The sequence below is a fragment of the Osmerus mordax genome, chromosome 6 (genome assembly GCF_038355195.1).
Source record: "Osmerus mordax isolate fOsmMor3 chromosome 6, fOsmMor3.pri, whole genome shotgun sequence".
NCBI lineage: Eukaryota > Metazoa > Chordata > Actinopteri > Osmeriformes > Osmeridae > Osmerus > Osmerus mordax.
The window spans coordinates 14364737-14384046 of NC_090055.1; the positions used below are offsets into that span (position 1 = coordinate 14364737).

The following is a 19310-nucleotide window of genomic DNA, read 5'->3' on the forward strand; positions in this document are numbered from 1 at the left end:
CACTGGACAATACAATCCTGTACCATTTGTATTTTTTGTAATATTGTATTTGTATATTGTATATTACTGCAAATTATATTTTATTGTATAGTTTATTTTAATCTAATTCCATTGCTAGTTATGTACCCTTAGTTTGCTAGTTATGTACCCTTAGTATAGTTAGTCCTCATATTAAAATTTTAGATTCCTATATGTTTAATGTTTGCACATTCCTGCCAAAGCAAATTCCTTGTCTGTGCAAACTTTCATGGCGAATAAATCCCATGCTGATTCTGATGAGGAAAATACTGAAAAGTTTTCGTTACCTCTCTTTCTGGAACGGAAAACCCGGAGGAGGCCTATGCCTCTTTTCAGGGTTAACCAACTCAAAGTTTTCACTAAACCTGCTACCTGGAATACCCCCCCCCCTGGGGAGGACTTCCTACTCATAGTAATACATCTTCGTAAAAGAAAGCTTGAAAGAAACCCCATGATTGTGTTATTGAATGAATCAGGTGCCAAGTTCAGCTGTTATTTATCTAGAGTACGACCTGGAACCCTGTGAAGACCCCGGCATGCCAAAGTTCGGCTGGCACTCAGGCACCAGCTTTGGCATCGGTGACTCGCTGGATTTCTCTTGCAATGTGGGCTATCGCCTGCAGGGAGTGACGGAGATGTCATGCTTGGGAGGTGGCCGCCGTATGTGGAGTGCCCCTCTGCCAAGGTGTGTGGGTACGTGGTCACCTGCCTTCTTTTACTTATTGGCTCTGTGTTTGGATAGGTAGCCTATCTCAGGATATCTGTTGTGTAGATCATACTGTAGAATTGAAGAGCAGGCAAGGCTTAGTTTAGATATTTACTTTATTAACGTTGCATGTTTTGTGAATCTGTTGTTTTGATCTAGAATAAGCAAATACACTGCTAATTTAAATATAGGCCTACATCAAATGTAAATATACCTTAGCTGTGTGAATCAAATTAACCTGGACTTAAATACATTTTTGTCAAAGCCTCCCAGTTACAAAGATAAATGTCATGTTAAAAGTACCTTACCTTTTGAGAATTTTACAAAGAGTAAGTAAGCTAGCCTGGAGTTGGCTCTTGTAGCTATTCAGATATCTACATAAACCATTTTACAACATTTTTAAAATCTAGTTAGCAAATTGAAGTATCTTGGCATTCAAAATGTAATATTGTCCCTTAATATTTTGTAAGTATTCACTTTTGTTCTTGAAATATACCCAAAAATAACTGGTTAATACAAACAGTCATCTTGACACCTGTTCTAAAGAGTAACTTGGCTGTTGTCTAGTGTGTTTCTTACTGTGCTGTCTTTTCGTCTTGTAGCGGAGTGTGGCTCGATGGTCTCTAACAACGAGGGAGTTCTGCTGTCTCCTAACTACCCTTCAGACTATGACAATAGCCATGAGTGTGTGTACAGCATCCAGGTGCAGGCTGGCAAGGGCATTAACATCTCTGCCAGCTACTTTCAATTGGCACAGGGGGATATTCTCAAGGTAAAATATTCACAAACTTTGAGTTTAATTTATCGTCAGTCCCTGCCTACTGAAGGCTTAGTCTTGGACTATTTGGACTTGATAGCAATTGATTTTGTGATGTGTCAGCTATTATAATCACAAGCTTGTGATTGAGCCTCCCTCTCAAAAATATGTTCTTCTGTTCTGAATCTCTAACCACTGTGATTCTTCATGTCCTTCTTCATGCTCTGGTCCAGGTGTATGATGGAAGGGACAGTGCTGCCCCGGCCCTGGGGACCTATACTGGCTCCACCATGCTGGGTCTGGGCCTCACCAGCACTTCCAATCACCTGTGGCTGGAGTTTTACTCTGACCAGGAGCACACCGCAGGCGGATTCAAGCTTATCTACTCTAGTAAGACATTGAAGACTTTGGGTGTAAAATGTGTTCAAGGAAATGCAAAAAGTACTTTTATATGTCTATTTGTTTATAGGATCCATTTGTTTGACTCTGGTCTGCCATTAATATCTATTTATCAGTATTTTAAAGGATAATTACTTTCATCAGCCAAGCATCGGTCGTCATTGCCACCACTGACACATTTGTCTTGCTGTCCGTTTCTTTATATCTCTTTTTGTTTCTTAAGCAGTGTACAATACCTTGTTTGAAATATGAAGGACATGTTTTTTTCTGTTTTGTAAGTAAGGCCCTTGTAAAATGAGAGAAATAGATTAGGAACTACCTCATTGGCTTATCTAACTGTACATGAGGTGAATAGTTCCAATGAATTCCCAATCCAAGGTCATTCTGAAGGCACACCATTTTGCAATACAATTTAAGATGCTATAAAGTTAGAGAATTGATGATCTATTTCTAGTCAATCTCTGGCAACGAGGCAGATTTGTGACTAAGAGCATTGTGAACCTCCAATCGTCACATCTTCCCACCAGTCACCCGACACAACCCATCCTTTAAAATGTCAAATCCTAAGCACCAATGAGCAGGTTCATAAAAAAAAAAAAATCTGAGGTACTTTATAACCATTTCAGCAGCGTAACAGATCTACATGGTACTAAGTGTTAAGTTTCTTTCGTTGATTGAAGTAGTGCTGTAATCAAAAGACAAGGATTCTGGTGTCACAAATGCTTGTTCTAATGTTATGCAACGCTTGATACTTTCGGTACCTATTAAAATTTCTGGGAAGATGGTTGTCTTTGTGAGATAGTCCACAATTCCCTATAGGCTTATATTTAAAAATGTGTTTGTTAAGTCATTAGAAGTGAAAGACTTCTCCCTACATGAGACTGTCTGATGTGTGTGCACACTAGGGAGTGTAAAAAGATGGACTAGCTTAAATCTTATCTCAACATGAAATGTGGTCATGTTTTCATGACTCTTTTACCAAAAGCTTGGAGGTAATTTTCAAAATGTGTGCAGTAACCGGCATGATTTATCCTGGCCATGACACTTGTAATACTGCCATAACTTATGGCATGGACTGGCTGGGGAAAGAAGGGCATAAATCTGTAGAGCTGGGTTTATGTATGGTGGTGGTCACATCGCCTTTCAACTCCACATTTACTACCTGCAAGGAAGAACAAGACAAACGCCATGGTCAAGAATAATTTAGTTCAGAGTTATTGGGACATTTTCTTTTTGTGCTGTTTTTATTTTTCTCTTATGAGGCGCCATACTATTTCTGAACCCTGGTAAATGATCACACTCAATTGAGTGCCTAATTGGGTAACTCTAATTGTGCTTGCTGGTCAGAAAAAGTGTTATATAATGGTACTTAAATTCAATCCTTGTCTGTGCTCAACCGAAAATTAATTCCATACCTCAATCTATAAGTATTTACAATGCATATAAATGAAAACTATATCCTACTGTGGCATTATGACCACTCTCCAACATACCTTTACTAGTTACAAAGATAATTTGCAGTTTTTTAGTGTGAAGAGTATTTTTTTAACAGTACTAATAACATGAGCATGTCTGCATCTGTTTCAAGAAGTAGTCATAATACTGTGTGACCTGTTGTCTCTCTTTCTTTCTTGTGTGTACTGGAGGTTTCAAGCTCTCTCATTGTGAGGATCCTGGAGTGCCACAGTTTGGGTTCAAAGTCAGCGACCAGGGTCACTTCGCTGGCAGTGCCATTACATATGGCTGTGACCAAGGCTACACCCTGCATGGGATTGGCATACTCAAGTGCATGACTGGAGAGAGAAGGGCATGGGACAACCACCTCCCCTCATGCATAGGTAATCCTTCAACGCCTGTGTGCTGGATAGCATTAGTATGCTAGCTAAGCAGACAGTCAACATCGCTGTTCAGTGTCAATCCTGAGGATTGAGTCCAACATGATTTCCACTTAATTGAGCTGTGTTTGAAAAAGTGCAGCACTTATCATTTTGTGAGAGTCTACACATGTCTCTTATGTTTTGTCTAAATAATTGATCTTTGAGAATGTTTTCAATGCTTGAAACGTTCTGCAGATTAAATAAGAGACAAACGCTGAACTAATTTGTGAGACTGTTGAGTTTTTACATGGGTTTGACTTGTTAAACTTTTAAATGCTGTCGTTAGTGTTATTGATCAGAACTTATTTAGTGAAATACACACTGGGGATATACTGAAAAGTTATAGTACAGAGGGGTTATAAGTAAAGTATATTCTACATTGCATTGACTATGTGTATGCAGATATATGCAGTAGGTGCTGTTGTTAGATTCAGTGCATGCAGAGCATGGGAGAAATAATGAGAAAGCTATTACCTGCAATTTACCTGACTCCAGTAGATGCTATAGAGCTCTGACTCTGATGTCTTGCTTTGATGGATTAGGCTAAAAAAATATTTATGCATTCAGAACGTGTACAGAATTCCTCTGTAAATGCCACCAGGCTCTTGCATTTTTATTTCAAAGACTTATCTCCTCAAAAAGGAGGTGGTCTAGCGACCACCACTGTTCTCTTATTCATACCCTGCATACTTGTGATGGAGCTGACCAGTGCACCTTACTAAAAACAGGAGCAGCTTCTTAACAGTGCTATTTTTTGTTAGTTAATAAGTACAAGGCAGTTTCAAAGAGGTATTTAGATAATAGTAAGGCACAATGTAATTTAAAGATGCTAACGAAGAGTGAAATATATTTGTTCTCTGGTCTCCCTTCTCAACCTCATTCTGTTTTCCTCCCAAACACCATTATATAATCTTCACTAATTGGTGGGAAGGGCTTCATTATTGGCAGTTAATTACCTAACATAAATATATATGTAAACAAACTATTTACAGTAGGGTAAAATACTGTAGCAGTAAACATGTCGATTATTTTCTTTATTCTACCTGACAAAACCAGGGCCCTTCATTACAAAAAAACACATACATTAATTAAAATAGGAAAATGTAACAATGCAATGTTTACCCACATTCATTTATATGGTTCTGGATATTATAGAAATATATGCATGGTATTTTTATTTATTTTTTACAGATGTTGGACATGTTTTTGTTTGGGTAGGCAGACTGATGGCTAACAAGGGAGTCCTACAACAAATACCAATGTAGGAAATGGTTCTCTGATGTGTTAGCAGCCTGTCCAGCTCCATCTGTGTTGCTATTGTATGTAATATTCCCAATGATTAAGTGGAAATTGTTTTTAGTGTGAACCGTTAGATTGTAACTACGGTACTATTGTACATATGAGGACATATGGTGATATTAATCTGCCTAGCAGTCCCCTTTGGCAGTCTAAATCCAAGCATAAACTGTGTATGTTTACTTGGCAGTATTTAATGCTAATGAATAGTCTCATTAGGAACTATGCCCAAAAACAACAACATGTGCGTCCCCAAGTACTGTCTTTGTTTCAGGGTCATTTTCTCTGGAGGTGGCAACAGAGAATAAGGTGTGCTTGTTACAGACATTAATTCAACAACAATCCATCATGTTCTTTAACTGTATTTGTTACTACCTATTTTAAATTGTGTTTCACTAAACTACAATATGGTTATATATCCAGTTTGTTTTCAGTATATTTGTCCTCTATTCTATTGTTTATTTTGAAGTTTCATGTTAGTTGACATGGTTGTGTGCGTGTGTGTTGCCTGTGTTCTCTGTGCAGCAGAGTGTGGTGGTCGATATGTAGGTCAGCCAACAGGCCGTATACTGTCACCAGGATATCCCTTCCCCTACGATAACAACCTCCGCTGTACCTGGACTATCCGAGTCAACTCTGGCAACATTGTCAGGTACCCACCATGGAGAGAAATTAAGAGAAATACAGTGTTAAGATTTTTTTGGGGCAATGTTAAGGTTACATTAACTATCATGTAAATACATAGCAATTCCAATTGTAGGTACATAGGAATTGCTATGTAATTATATGGTATTAAGGGTTGGTGGTATAGGTTCAGTCAAGACACTCACGTGATTGATTTCACCATTTATTCTTACACATGACAAATGGTTTTACATTGGCGGAATGGATGTACATGGGGAAGCGCTCCCCGCCTTCACTGCATATGCAAGACATGAGGCAGGGAGCAACGAGTTAAATCCCCCACGGGGAGCACAGACAGACAACACGGGGGTGAAGGGGACGGTGGTGGGTGGCAGCAACGCAGACGGCAGGTTCGACAATGCGTGTGCGTGCATGGAGCGGCTTTATAGCGCCGCCTATCGAGCTACGCCTATGGCCTGAGGGCACGGCGATGGGTGGTATGACGCGCGCTGCCCGAGTGCCTTGCCTGAACCTGCTTCGCTCATTTCAGTCAAGACACTCACGTGATTGATTTCACCATTTATTCTTACACATGACAAATGGTTTTACATTGGCGGAATGGATGTACATGGGGAAGCGCTCCCCGCCTTCACTGCATATGCAAGACATGAGGCAGGGAGCAACGAGTTAAATCCCCAAACACAGACACTCCGCCAGTCTATACTATGTGTAGAGCGGAGCGTCGCTCCTCTTGAGACCGCATGACATCCCACCATTTACTGGTGATAAAATTCTGGATGCCCGGTCATGCTACCATTACAGTGACTACGGCTATGTGTGCGTATCCTTAACGTCGCATACCATCCGATGTGCGGTCCGCGGAGCCGGCCCACGCGCACGTCCCGTCGAGATCCAGCGCTCAACGCGACGTGCGCCCGCAACCGCCCCCGCGCCGCCCATCACTCCGGTATCCTTCTCATCCGACGCGAAGATGGATGTACGGGAAGGCAGCACCATGCCGGAACGGGGATACGTTATCTAGTGGGAAGGAACACAAAAGAAATGTGACAGCACACAGGTGCCACGCCTCCACATGCTGATCCCGGCCGGTGTCCAGGCATCTCCTGAGGTACTCCCCGCTTACAATAGAGCGTGCAGCTTGCATTCGCACTGGCGGTGGAGTTCCCACGAGACATTCTAGCACTAACGGTCCGGTAGCCTTCTCATCCTGCACGGGGCAGATTTATGCTACCTCTAGAGACCCGTCCTCTAGCGCCCGTCGGCGACCCCAGGATGTACGCAAAGGCGCCTGTGTTCGTGCACCAAATATGGGTGTTACGTGAGGATGTGAGAAAAATGTGTCGGCGGCGCATCCACCGTTCCCTGGGAGACCAGAGCATCTCAACGGATATCTCCATGCAAGCAACGTGGATTCTGATGGCCACTAGCGCATCAGAGCACATCTGCGGATCACCACTGCTGCACGGAGATCCGAAGAGACATTCTAGCATTAGCAATGTACGAAGCCACCCAACCACCGGATACGTGCAGACCGCGTTGGTCGTTTAGTTCTCAGACCCGCTCAGCTTGAGCGTCTATGTTGGACCACTGACCAATGACTGATTATTACTTGTTTTATTTCTTGCGAAACTGCTGTACAGACATGGCTCACGCAGTCTACACATGGGTGTCCGTTCATGCGCTCATCAGCTTCTGAGCATCCACAACGTCCGATGCGTTGGGGCGCACGTAGCGCTCGTATGCCGATGACGACCAACGGCCCATCAGTTTCAGTGTTGACATGGGCACCTTCGCAGAGGCCGAGGTGGCCGCCCTGATTCGGAAGGAATGCGCTGTGTGCAGCTCCGGAGACAGGCCACAGTGCTCGCACAGGTTCCGGAGCCGCTGGGTGAACCACGATCTGGTCATGGCCTTCCCAACCGCGTCGCTGGCGAATAGGGGCTCATCGGGTGTTGCCCGAGGGCGGCATGACAGGTACCGGCACATAGAGGAAAATGGACAGAAGGCACAGTTAGTTTGACCAATCACAATGGGAGTGCCCTTACATGTTGTATCCGTTTTGCTGTGTTTCAGGACTATGGTGAACACCCCACTTCCCATTATTAAATCGGACATGGTGGGATCTCGAGAAGGATCGAAGGCAGCGCATCTAGTGGTGTATTTGCCGCACCGCAGAAACCCGTATAATGCCGTGAGAAACACCGTTTCGAGCAGAGCGTCGACGTACACCCCGAAGTATCCCCGTCTTAGAGCAGACACCAGTTTGTGCAGTACGGGGAGTGTGATGGGGAGACGTTTGTCTTTCCTTTCGGGCCTCTGCTTGCGTAGACCGTTCATGAGGAGGCGGACAGCCGGGCTCCCCAGAAGGCTGCCTGCGGAAGGATCCACGCACCGAAGGTGGAACTAGACACCTGCCACCAATGCCTTGATGGACGATGGTTGCAGCTTACGGGATTCGAAGCAGTGCACCATGAAGGCGCACAGCATGGACAGATTCACAGGCAAAGGGCTCACAGAGAAAGCACTGCAGTACGTGGAAAATTGAAGCCAGGCAGAATCGTATGATTTTAATGTGGAGGAGCACACACCCAACCTCATGTAGCGACATGCAGACAAAACATGCTGTTGTAGCACCTCAGCAGACCCAACCGACCCTAGTCTAGTACGGCTTGGTGGAACATGGGGCATGCCAGGCCGGTCGGTGACGAGTGAGGGCGTAGCACGTGGAAGTCCTGCAATTTGAATCGAGATAGGGAATCAGCGCTTTGGTTGGCAAGCCCAGGGACGTAGGCTGCGCGCAATACAAAATTGCCCAGGACGCTTGTCCAGGTGAGGCGTCTGACCAGTCGGTTAATGAATGGCACCAAAGACCTCCCCTTATTAATAATGCAGACCGCTGCTTCGTTGTCGCAGAACACGGTGATCTTTTTCCTGCACCATAAATGCCCCCACAAAAGACAGGATATAACGATTGGTTATATTTCGTGAAGCGCGCTTGAATGGTGCTCCGGCGGAAGAGACAGGATCTCCTCGGGCCATGCAGCACAGAACCACTCACGACCGTGGTAACCCCCGAACCCGACGGACGGGGCGGCGTCGGTGTAGAACTCCAGGGCGGCGGACGTTTCTACTTCATTGTTATAGAAAAACGAAATGCCATTCCATTCGGCGCAAAGGAGAACCCAAAAAGATAAATCCGACCTGCACCCGACGTCGAGCGCCAGGGTGTCCTGCAGGTTTTCTACGGTTTTGCATAGGTCGAGGAGCCTAGAAACGAAAGCGCGCCCTTGAGGGATGATGCACATTGCGAAGGTTAGATGCCCTAGCAGAGACAGCAATTCGCGTTTACTCATGGACGCTGCACTGCAGGCGGCCCCCATTACGGAGCGGATGCGCTCGAGTTTCTCCGCGTGCAACGAGGCCTTCATTTGTACGCTGTCCAGCTGAATGCCAAGGAACTCGAGCGAGGTCAGTGGGCCTACGGTTTTTTTCGTCAGATAACGGGACGCCCAGTGAGTCGAAAGTCTCTCGCAACACGGAAATGCAACGGGCCGGAGGCGAACAAGGAAAATCCACCACTAAAAAATCATCCAGAAGGTGCAGGACAAAAGGCAATTTCAGCACATTTAACAGGATCCAGCACAGCGCTTCCGACAGCGTGTCGAAGATGCGTGGGCTGCTGCGGCAGCCGAAGGTTAACCGAACAGAAAAATACAGCTTCCCGCGCCAGCGCACACCGAACAAAAGCCATTGAGAGGGGTGGAGTGGCATGACCTTAAACGCATCGGTCATGTCCGCTTTGCCCAGCCAAGCACCCGCGCCTGCGATTTTAATCATATGAATTGCATTATCCACACTGGCATAATAAAGAGAAAAAGGCCCACGCGGTATAAGGCTGTTGATACTTGCAGCCGTGCGGAGCCGACAGGTCCACTATCAGGCGTTTCTTGCCTGAATATTTGCGCGTGGCTACGCCTATGGGGCTAACCCTGAACGAGGAGAAAGGGGATTCATCGAAAGGCCCGATCATGAACCCTTTAGTTGTCTCTTTTTGAAGGAGTGTGTCCACGACCCCCGGCTCACGAAGTGCGCTCTGCAGGTTGTTACATTCATATTTGACAGTTGGCAGCTCAGATAGATCAGCACGAAACCCATGAGTCAGACCATTCAAAAGGTACGTTACAAAACACCGATCTGGATGCTTGTCCAGAGCAATTCTGAGTCTCTCCATGTTAATAGGGGTTGACACCAATTTATTCACTTGCCCTTCAGAGCGGGCCCGACGAGGGCACACAGATCGGGGATGAGCGTCCCCGCAGAAACTGCAAGCATGCAGGTACCTTCCTCCGACCATCTCTAGACACGGCCTGCAGGGTCGCCTCAGGTGTAGGAACGGGCGCATATGCGGTTCTGGGACACAGGTTTACAGTGTGAGCCAGAGATCCGCACACGGAGCAAGAGAGCGGCATGTGCCCGGTAAACACACGGCTCACCAAATCTAGGTCCCTCACTGACCAGTCCAGCCGCTGATTCCATTTCTGGAGGTGCAAGGCCGCCTTAGCGGACAGACATTTGTGGTACTCGTAGAACAAACTACCACCGTAGCGCAGGGCCAGATCACAAATAAGAGCCAGGTAGTCATCCATTTTGACGCGACGCTCGGGGTACACCTCGCATAACGTGTCACGGTACACCCCGAATGCCACGCAAAATTCGGCCAAAGTCAAGTTCTTGGACATTCTGGGGTCGCTGCCCTTAAGGAACACGGACACTTCCCCGCAGTCGACCACACGCCGGTCCAGAAGGTCAGTCGCACCAAGCAATATCTGGACCAAGTTGATATCCATACTTGCAAGGATTTGGCTCCTCAGTTGTACGGACACGCCAGCCGCGGGGGACAAGAACGGTACACCGGAGGCCGCAGCCGGTACAGCCGAGGCCAGGCTCCTCCGTGGCACCACGTCTCGGTCACAGGAGCACCCACGAACCCGGAGAAGGTCGGAACGGGATCCCTTGACACCCCTGCTTCCAGGACGGCGATGCGGGAACTCATGTCGCCGAGGGAAAGCTGAATGTCCGAGAGGGCGGCCAGCACAGGATCACGGGGGGCGCTTGTGGACGGGCTTGGCTCCCGGAAGCGAGCCCTCTTCGCAGGCAGCACGGCAGTAGGACGGGAAGCGGAGCCCCGCTTCCCTTTCTCCGACGCTTTTCCCGGGGGAGCACCCAGGGGTGCGGATGGAGCAGCCGAGCCATGTTCCAGGAAGAACACGAACAGATCCTCGTGGCTGCATCCAAGGGGTGGTGTTATTCCCCTGGCGTCCAGGGCGTCCAGGATCTTGTACACCGGGCCAGGTCTTCATGGTAGCCGTTTTCCCTGCCAAACGCGAACTATGCCTGACTCGGATCCCCGAGTCCTCGCCATCCGCGCAGAGATCCTCCGAAGGAGACTCCTCAGGGGGCTGATCGAGACAATCCACCAGATCCCCAGAACCACCCGCATCGTCCAGATCCGAGGAGGACATGACGAAAGGGAGACAACGCAGAGACAACGCAAAGACAACGCAAAGACAACGACCAGACAGACGATCAAACCGCGGACCGCAAAGCAATGGCAACAACGCAGACGGCAGGTTCGACAATGTGTGCGTGCATGGAGTGGCTTTATAGCGCCGCCTATCGAGCTACGCCTATGGCCTGAGGGCACGGCGATGGGTGGTATGACGCGCGCTGCCCGAGTGCCTTGCCTGAACCTGCTTCGCTCATTTATTACAAAAGTATGGCGGGGGGAAGGGTGTCAGGGGTAAGTGGATGTGGTAAAGGGGCAGTTGAAGGATGTGTTAAAAAAACATCAATTTTAACATCCACTTACTCCTGGAAATCTCAACCTCCCTCATAGTAAGTGTAAGTATACTTGTGTTTGAACTTTTGTACCTCTAAACGATAATGAAGTACAACGACATAGCAGTTCCTATTTGGTTACAATGTTACTATAGGTATTGATATTTTAGTTATAGAATCATGATAGTAAATGGTTAAAACGTGTTACTGAATCCCTCTCAACTGTTTATATAATTAGACCTTTCTGTGATTTCCTAATTAACTTAACATTTTAAAGAGAGCTTATGGACATGTGGAACGCTACTCTATTTAGCTGAGGCAAAATGTCCTTCTTCCAACCTTAATGGGCTCCATGTTGTAATCCCAGTCTCCAGTTCTTGGCCTTTGACACAGAGGCGTCACACGACATCCTGAAGGTGTGGGACGGTCCACCTGAGAACGAGATGTCCGTGAGGGAGGTGAGCGGTTCTTTACTCCCTGACGGCATCCACTCTACCCTCAACCTCATCACAATCCAGTTTGAGACTGACTTCTACATCACAAAGTCCGGCTTTGCCATCGACTTCTCAAGTGAGTCTTTGTTTTGTTTTTAAGAATGTAGCTAAATGTGTTTGTTGGTTAAAATATTTTTGGTTTGGCTGAAATTTGATGAATTGTTTTTAATTAGCTGCGACAGGTTTCCATGCATTATTTTATTTCCACCTGTGGAAATTACACCTTGCATAAGCCTTTGGTTAGTTCAATTTTAAACAGACACAGTCGTACCTCCAGTGAAGGATGTCCTGACTGTGATATTCCATTTACATTTAGTCATTTAGCAGACGCTCTTATCCAGAGCGACTTACAGTAAGTAGAGGGACATTCCCCCCGAGGCAAGTAGGGTGAAGTGCCTTGCCCAAGGACACAACGTCATTTGACACGGCCGGGAATCGAACTGGCAACCTTCAGAGTACGAGTCCGACTCCCTAACCGCTCAGCCACCTGACTCCCCATATTCCTTATTTCATATGTCGGTTGGCCTCTCCCATGACAGTTTTTCAGGCAGGTACAGACAAAGTGAGATTGTATGAAGTCGTCTCTGTCCGCTGCTTGCTGACAGGTTCAGTGGCAACAGCCTGCAGGGATCCTGGGATGCCTATGAATGGCAGCCGCAATGGGGAAGGGCGCGAGCCAGGCGACACAGTGACCTTCTCTTGTGATACTGGATACGAGCTGCAGGGGGAAAGCAAAATTACCTGCATCCAAGTGGAAAATAGATACTACTGGCAGCCCAGCCCTCCCAGCTGCATCGGTAGGGCTAACATCCAATGAAAAGGGTGCTGTAGACATACTGTGGTAGTTTTCTCTGTCATTACTTATGTTTGATGAAGAGGTAAAGCATTCAAACTGGAATGAACTGGCCTAGCTTCAAATCTTATTCAGGGAGAGTTAGTTATTTTGATGGGTTAATTTATGTAATGGAATATTGTAAGGTAAGGAATATTGATCAAACTATTTTGTCTTTCTAGCTCCTTGTGGTGGAAATGTGACAGGATCCTCAGGGTTCATCTTATCTCCAAACTTCCCCCTTCCCTACCCTCACAGCAAAGACTGTGATTGGCTCATTGCTGTCCACTCAGACTATGTCATATCACTGGCATTCATCAGGTAATGCTGATCTTAGACTACATATATTCTCCCCTTATTAGTCTCAGACGGACTTTTGACATTGTATTGTCATACTGTAGCCCAAGTTTCTGTCCTCTCATGATTTGAGTCAGTCACAATCTGTCTGTGGATGTCTCAGATGTACACAATGTTTCCCTGAAGTAACTTCAGATAATTCCCATACATTTGACCATGAATGTGCCAGCTACCATTGTAATTTTACTTGTATTTACTTTTGCTCACAGTTACTCTGTTATACACAAACATTTAGAAAAAACATTGTGAAATGTGAGAGGCTCGCAATTCAAGGACATAGGAAGTTATGTATTGTCTACATAAGCTGCATTGGAGATTTTGCTGTCAAGATTGTTTGTAGTGTAGACTTGAAACAGAGAGTAAGGAGAAATGCAAATAGAAGAGTTCTTATTTCCAAACTTTGTCCTTCACCACAAACAACTGGAGTTAGCACAAAATTACACCCTCTCGTTGGATTACAAAAAGAATGGAGGGAAGCTATGATTTGAAATAACTGCTGTCTTTATTCAACTCAAATGCAATTTTCTAAAATCCATTTACATTTTGTCAAAAATCTTGGCTCATTATTTTGAAAATAAATGCTTCCTTATCACGATGGAATATGATTGAGATACAGGACAACAATATAAAATATTTTCTCGCAACATGTTACTAGCGTCTGTGATGGTTCCGTCTACCACAATGTCACTAAGATTCAACACTGTCTTATCTCTTAGGGTTAGGGTTAGACCCTTAATCAGCGTTTGTTAAGATGCAAGAGACTGAACTGACTCACTTTGCTAGAATTTAAAACTCTCACAAATGCTGTATGTCTAACATTCAGATGTTCATGAATTGTTTTAATATCCTGTGTTTCCACTTCCAGTTTCAATATTGAGCCTAATTATGACTTCCTGTATATCTACGATGGGCCGGATAGCAACAGCCACCTGATTGGCAGTTTCCAGGACAGCAAATTGCCTGATAAAATCGAGAGTACATCCAACTTTATATATCTGGCCTTCCACAGTGATGGCTCTGTTAGCTACACTGGCTTTCACATGGAATACAAAGGTACTGAGGGAATGGCCATTTTTCATAATGTTGAGAACATATACATTGTGATAAATTCACACTAAACTGTAGCTGTGTGTATCCTCTGATCTGGATATCAAACTGAGAGAAACACTAGAGATCTACAGTACATCTGTTATAATTAGTTTCCATCTTCTCAACACAAGTAGTTTTAATAACACGATCAAACACCGCACAACTCATTACATTGCCTTGTAAGTTGTCCCGATTGGAAATTTCCCTCTGACATTGATTCATTTAAAATCCTTTGTTCTCCTGGCAGCCAAGCTACGGGAGGCTTGCTTTGATCCCGGGAGTGTAATGAATGGGACCAGATTGGGGAGTGACTACAAGATGGGATCCATGGTGACTTTTCACTGTGAGGCTGGTTACTTGTTGCAGGGATACTCCACCCTCACTTGCATTATGGGAAACAGCAAGAGACCAGAGTGGGACAGAGCCAAGCCCATCTGCCAAGGTATACCGGCCACACATTACTTCTCACTGATCGCTTATCACCAATGCAGGCTCTATTTGAGCCCCTAAAAAAGTAGTCTAGGTGTGAATAAGGCCATGAGATCATGGACTCAGTGTACATAAATGTGTTTGAGTTCTGCCTTATTATTTTAGCATTGTGTCTCGCAACATAATAGTAGCATCACACAGGAAAAAAAGCAGAAAGACACATTTAGTATGTTTTGAAGCACCAAACCGTGCGTGTTGCTTGGGCTGCTGGGAATGTCAGTTGACTCATATTGCGACTGACTGTCATTGAGTGATTTGGCTCAACTCAACCAGGGTAACCCCTGTTTTGCCTTTGCCGCATATGTTCCATCATTACATGCTTTCTGCTTCGCAACAATGAGACCTGGATTAATTCCCTAATCCTTCCTCACTCTGTATGAATCTCAGTTCTGTTCCTGCTTTTTCTGGTGACATGTGCATTGTGTCCCTGCACGGGGCCCAAGCAGCTGCTAACAGCTTTACTCTGACAAAATGAGATTGTGTTTGTTTACAGTACAGCTCCAGCCACCTGCTGGCTGGGAGCGTGAGGTACAAGAGGCGACTGCATTAGGGGCCTGGTAGCAAATTAGCCGCATCATTAGAGGCCCGAAGAGATGAACTGAGATTCTGCAGGTGTGGGTGTGCGGCTGCTAATGGACTTAGCTAGATCCAAGAGTGAGTTCTGGCATAGGGGAAAGCTGGAAGTTTAATACAGGAAACAAACTAAATTAAGGAAAGCACTATACATATGGATTGTTATTGGAGAAGGGGTATGTAGACTCTTACAGGGTTCCCGCGGGGTCTTAAAAATTCTAAAATTCGGAACTTTAAATTTAAGGCCTTAAAACGTCTTAAAAACGGCCAGATTTTCATCCGAGGTCTTAAATTTCATTTAGTCAGGTCTAAAAAAGGTTTTTCCCTCGTTTATTTCCAGAACCGCTGGCCGCAGAAAGTTATGACAAAGTAACAAAAAAAGTATTGAGTCGCAGCCTACAAAACGGAGCTCTACAAACTAAACCAGCAGAACGCTGCCCTCAGAACGTTGGTTCGTTGTGTTGTAGTTCTTTCTGGGGGATATTGGTGTTGGTATGTACACGGTGATAAAACTACAAATCCTGTTATAAATGCAATACCTGCCTGCGAAATACGTCTGCGCTTCCACAGAGTTTGTTAAAGTTCGGCTACGTGTGGAAAATGGGAAAGTGTACTTTCAACGAGACATGGCTAGATCACAGCGATTTCCGCTGTTGGTTACAAGCGGTACCCAGCTCCAGGTACAAGGCTCGCTGCAAACTTTGCCCAAAAAATATTCAAAAATTACTAATGTGATTGTTTTATCTGTAAATTAAATTTATGCTTTTTCAATGACTGAATTCATTGAAATAAAATGTTTTTTTCAGAATTTCTTTGATTAGAATTTTTTTTTGGGTGATGCGTCGTGTAGGTCTTAAATTTCAATCTTTATGGTCTTAAAATGTCTTAAAAAGGTCTTAAATTTGACTTACTGAAACCTGCAAGAACCCTGCTCTTAAGAACTGTGATCTTGATGGCTTGTATTTCTATTGAGTGAAATTATGTTTTTCTTCCTAATTGGACTGTTCAGTGAGCTATGGTCCTCATCAAAACAGATCATAATTTCCTCTGTTCTCCCAGACTTTCTTCAGTTTCTTTTGCAAATGGCTGACTAGTTACCTCGTACATGTTTGACCCACTAAAATAACATCAGTCAGCAGATAAGTGGGTCATATTTTCTGTTTATTATTCTTACCTGTGCTGTTGATGCCAGGTACTGTAGAATGGATTTGCTGATGTGTTGTGCTGTTGTGTTTCCCCAGGTATTGTAACATGGATTCAGTTGTGATTTTTCTGTCTGCTTTTGCAGCACCATGTGGGGGTCGCTCTACAGGATCAGAGGGGACTGTGCTGTCTCCAAACTACCCACATAATTATACCCAGGGTCAGACCTGTCGCTACGATATCTTTGTCCCCGGGGACTACGGTAAGCATTTCAATTTCCCTACTCGATGATTTTTACCATATTGCAGAATCTGGATATACTGTACATACATGCCACTCAGCAACACTTATGCTGTTTAAGTATATAGTGCATTAATGGTATAACATTATGCATTTGGGTGTAGGTTTCTAGCGAGGGGGAGAAAGGAAGGCTGAGCTGGATTGATCAAGAATTGACTGACTAACTGACCAAGATGGGCAATTAGACATTTTGCTTTATTCTGTAGAAAAAATGTATCTCTCCCACTGAGAATGCATACAGCAAATATGAATTCATACAACAAGGTTTCCTCCCTTGAAATGTCAGGTTAAATGCTTCTCTCTTTCTTTTATTTAACATGCAAACCCTATGGTACAAACCCAGGTTCATAGTGTACACCACTTCTCACTGTCAAACAGCATGCACTGCTGGATTCTAAATGAAGTCATACTGTATTAAAGCTTCATACTGCTTGGAATTACCTGCCTCTTTTCCAAGCCTTACATTCCAGTTGTAACACAACCCAAGATGGAACGACTGTGATGTTTGGAAGCGTGAAACAATACAAGGCCAGTGCATTTTTTGACATGAAAAATACTCAGTAGGTAATGGAGAAAAAGGTCCAACAAAACCTTGCTTAGGAGTAAACAGAGCAAGCGAGTTCTCTCTTCATACAGCAATATAATATGCATAATTCAGTAGTGCATCTTAGGAGTGATAGGACATCTCCTTAATGGAAATATACCACAGAAGTCCTGAGCTCCCAGAGAGGGATTTTTCCCCACTCCCCACTAAAACCCCACTCTTTGGATAGATTAATTAATCCTGGTTTGACAGTCTTGCTTGGCAGCTCAGATTTACTCCTTTATCCACCTGTCTGGGAGTCCAGTCCTCCACAGGTTTTACCATAAATATTTCATTGAACGTTGGCACTGCCTAAAGTGCAGAAAAGGTGCTTAATGGTATGCGGGGGGCCTGGAAGTAACACGCCTGGGACTTGAGAATGACACTCACAGAGATATGTAGTGTAAGACATGGATACACTGTAGTGAAGCTACTATACAATATTTAAGACCTTGAACATAACTGAACATAAGTCCATGAATCAGAATCAGAAAGGCTTTTATTCGCCATGAAAGTTTGCACAGACAAGGAATTTACTTTGGCAGGAAGGTGCATACATTAAACATATAGGAATCCTAAAACTTAAATATATGGTCTAACTATACTAAAGGTACAAGTCTACCTAATACTAATAAAAACTAAAATATTAAGTAGCCAAATAATTTACAATATAAAAATACAAATAGTACAACAGATACAAATAGTGTAATATAGTGCAAGGTGTCATTGTGCAGATTGTGAATTAAGTCAGTGCGAACTGTTGGCCTTGTTGAAGAGGCCAACAGCGGATGGGAAGAAACTGTTTTTGTGGCGTGTAGTATTGGACCTGATGGACCGCAGCCTTCTGCCGGAGGGGAGTGGCTGAAACAGAGTGTATCCAGGGTGGGAGGAGTAGGCCATAATCTTCCTCGCAAGCCTCAGGGTCCTCGAGGTGTGCAGGTCCTCGATGGAAGGCAGATTGCAGACGATCACCTTCTCAGCAGTACGAATGATACGCTGCAGTCTGCTCTTGTCCTTGGCAGCAGCATACCAGATGGTGATGGAGGAGGTGAGGATGGACTCAATGATGGCTGTGTGGAAGTGCACCATCATTGACCTTGGCAGGTTGAATTTCTTCAGCTGCCGCAGGAAGTACATCCTCTGTTGTGCTTTCTTGATGAGGGAGCTGATGTTCAGTTCCCACTTGAGGTCCTGGGAGAGGATAGTACCCAGGAAGCGGAAGGACTCCACAGTGTTGACTGGGGAGTCGCACAGGGTGATGGGGGTGAGTGGGGCTGTGTTCTTTCTAAAGTCCACAACCTTCTCCACTGTCTTAAGAGCAAGAGTTCACATGTTGGTAAATTACATCAGATTTTGGCACACACATGCCACTGCCAATGAATAGATGGCAGTACAGCCACACAGTTCTATTTGCGTCATTGATGAAAGTGTTTCATTTTAATCTTAGAGACCTGCACCCCTCTACCACCCTGCCTACTCTTAGCACTATGGTTTATGCTGGTGGAGACCTCAACCACGACACCACCAGGGGTTTGAATGTTACAATACTCATATGGCTCTTGTATGATACCCATGTTATTGTATGTGTTGTTTATTGTTGGGATTATGTGTGTTTTAATGGAATGGTTATGGTTAGCCAACAGAACTTCAATCTAAATTTGGAAGATTTTAAGAGTGTGAGTATTAGCAGACCCTGGTCTCTGTCACCTGTCAACACTGGCGGATGCATTAAATATCCGTATTTATCATATTCCGTGTTTTGTAAATACAAATCTTCAGGTGTATAGTGTTTCAAGTGTGCATTCAAACATGGTTTCTCGGCGCAGCTTTCCCAGTTTCCTCCCGTCCCTTCATTGTTCTACTGTGTGACGAAGGTCAGTCCTGTTCTACAACCTGAAGCCCTGTGCCCCATTG

At 44.8% G+C, this 19310-nt stretch overlaps 1 protein-coding gene across 1 annotated transcript in view; it reads left to right on the forward strand.

Moving 5' to 3' along the window:
• Positions 1 to 19310, forward strand: part of LOC136943733 (CUB and sushi domain-containing protein 3-like) — a 384366-nt gene that overhangs the window by 158267 nt on the left and 206789 nt on the right. The window contains exons 21-31 of the mRNA XM_067237158.1: positions 523 to 711; positions 1327 to 1496; positions 1715 to 1871; positions 3527 to 3718; positions 5579 to 5705; positions 11904 to 12106; positions 12636 to 12827; positions 13045 to 13183; positions 14085 to 14272; positions 14556 to 14750; positions 16659 to 16775. Of these exons, the coding sequence (XP_067093259.1) occupies positions 523 to 711; positions 1327 to 1496; positions 1715 to 1871; positions 3527 to 3718; positions 5579 to 5705; positions 11904 to 12106; positions 12636 to 12827; positions 13045 to 13183; positions 14085 to 14272; positions 14556 to 14750; positions 16659 to 16775 (1869 nt within the window). The remainder of the gene's footprint in view (positions 1 to 522; positions 712 to 1326; positions 1497 to 1714; positions 1872 to 3526; positions 3719 to 5578; positions 5706 to 11903; positions 12107 to 12635; positions 12828 to 13044; positions 13184 to 14084; positions 14273 to 14555; positions 14751 to 16658; positions 16776 to 19310) is intronic.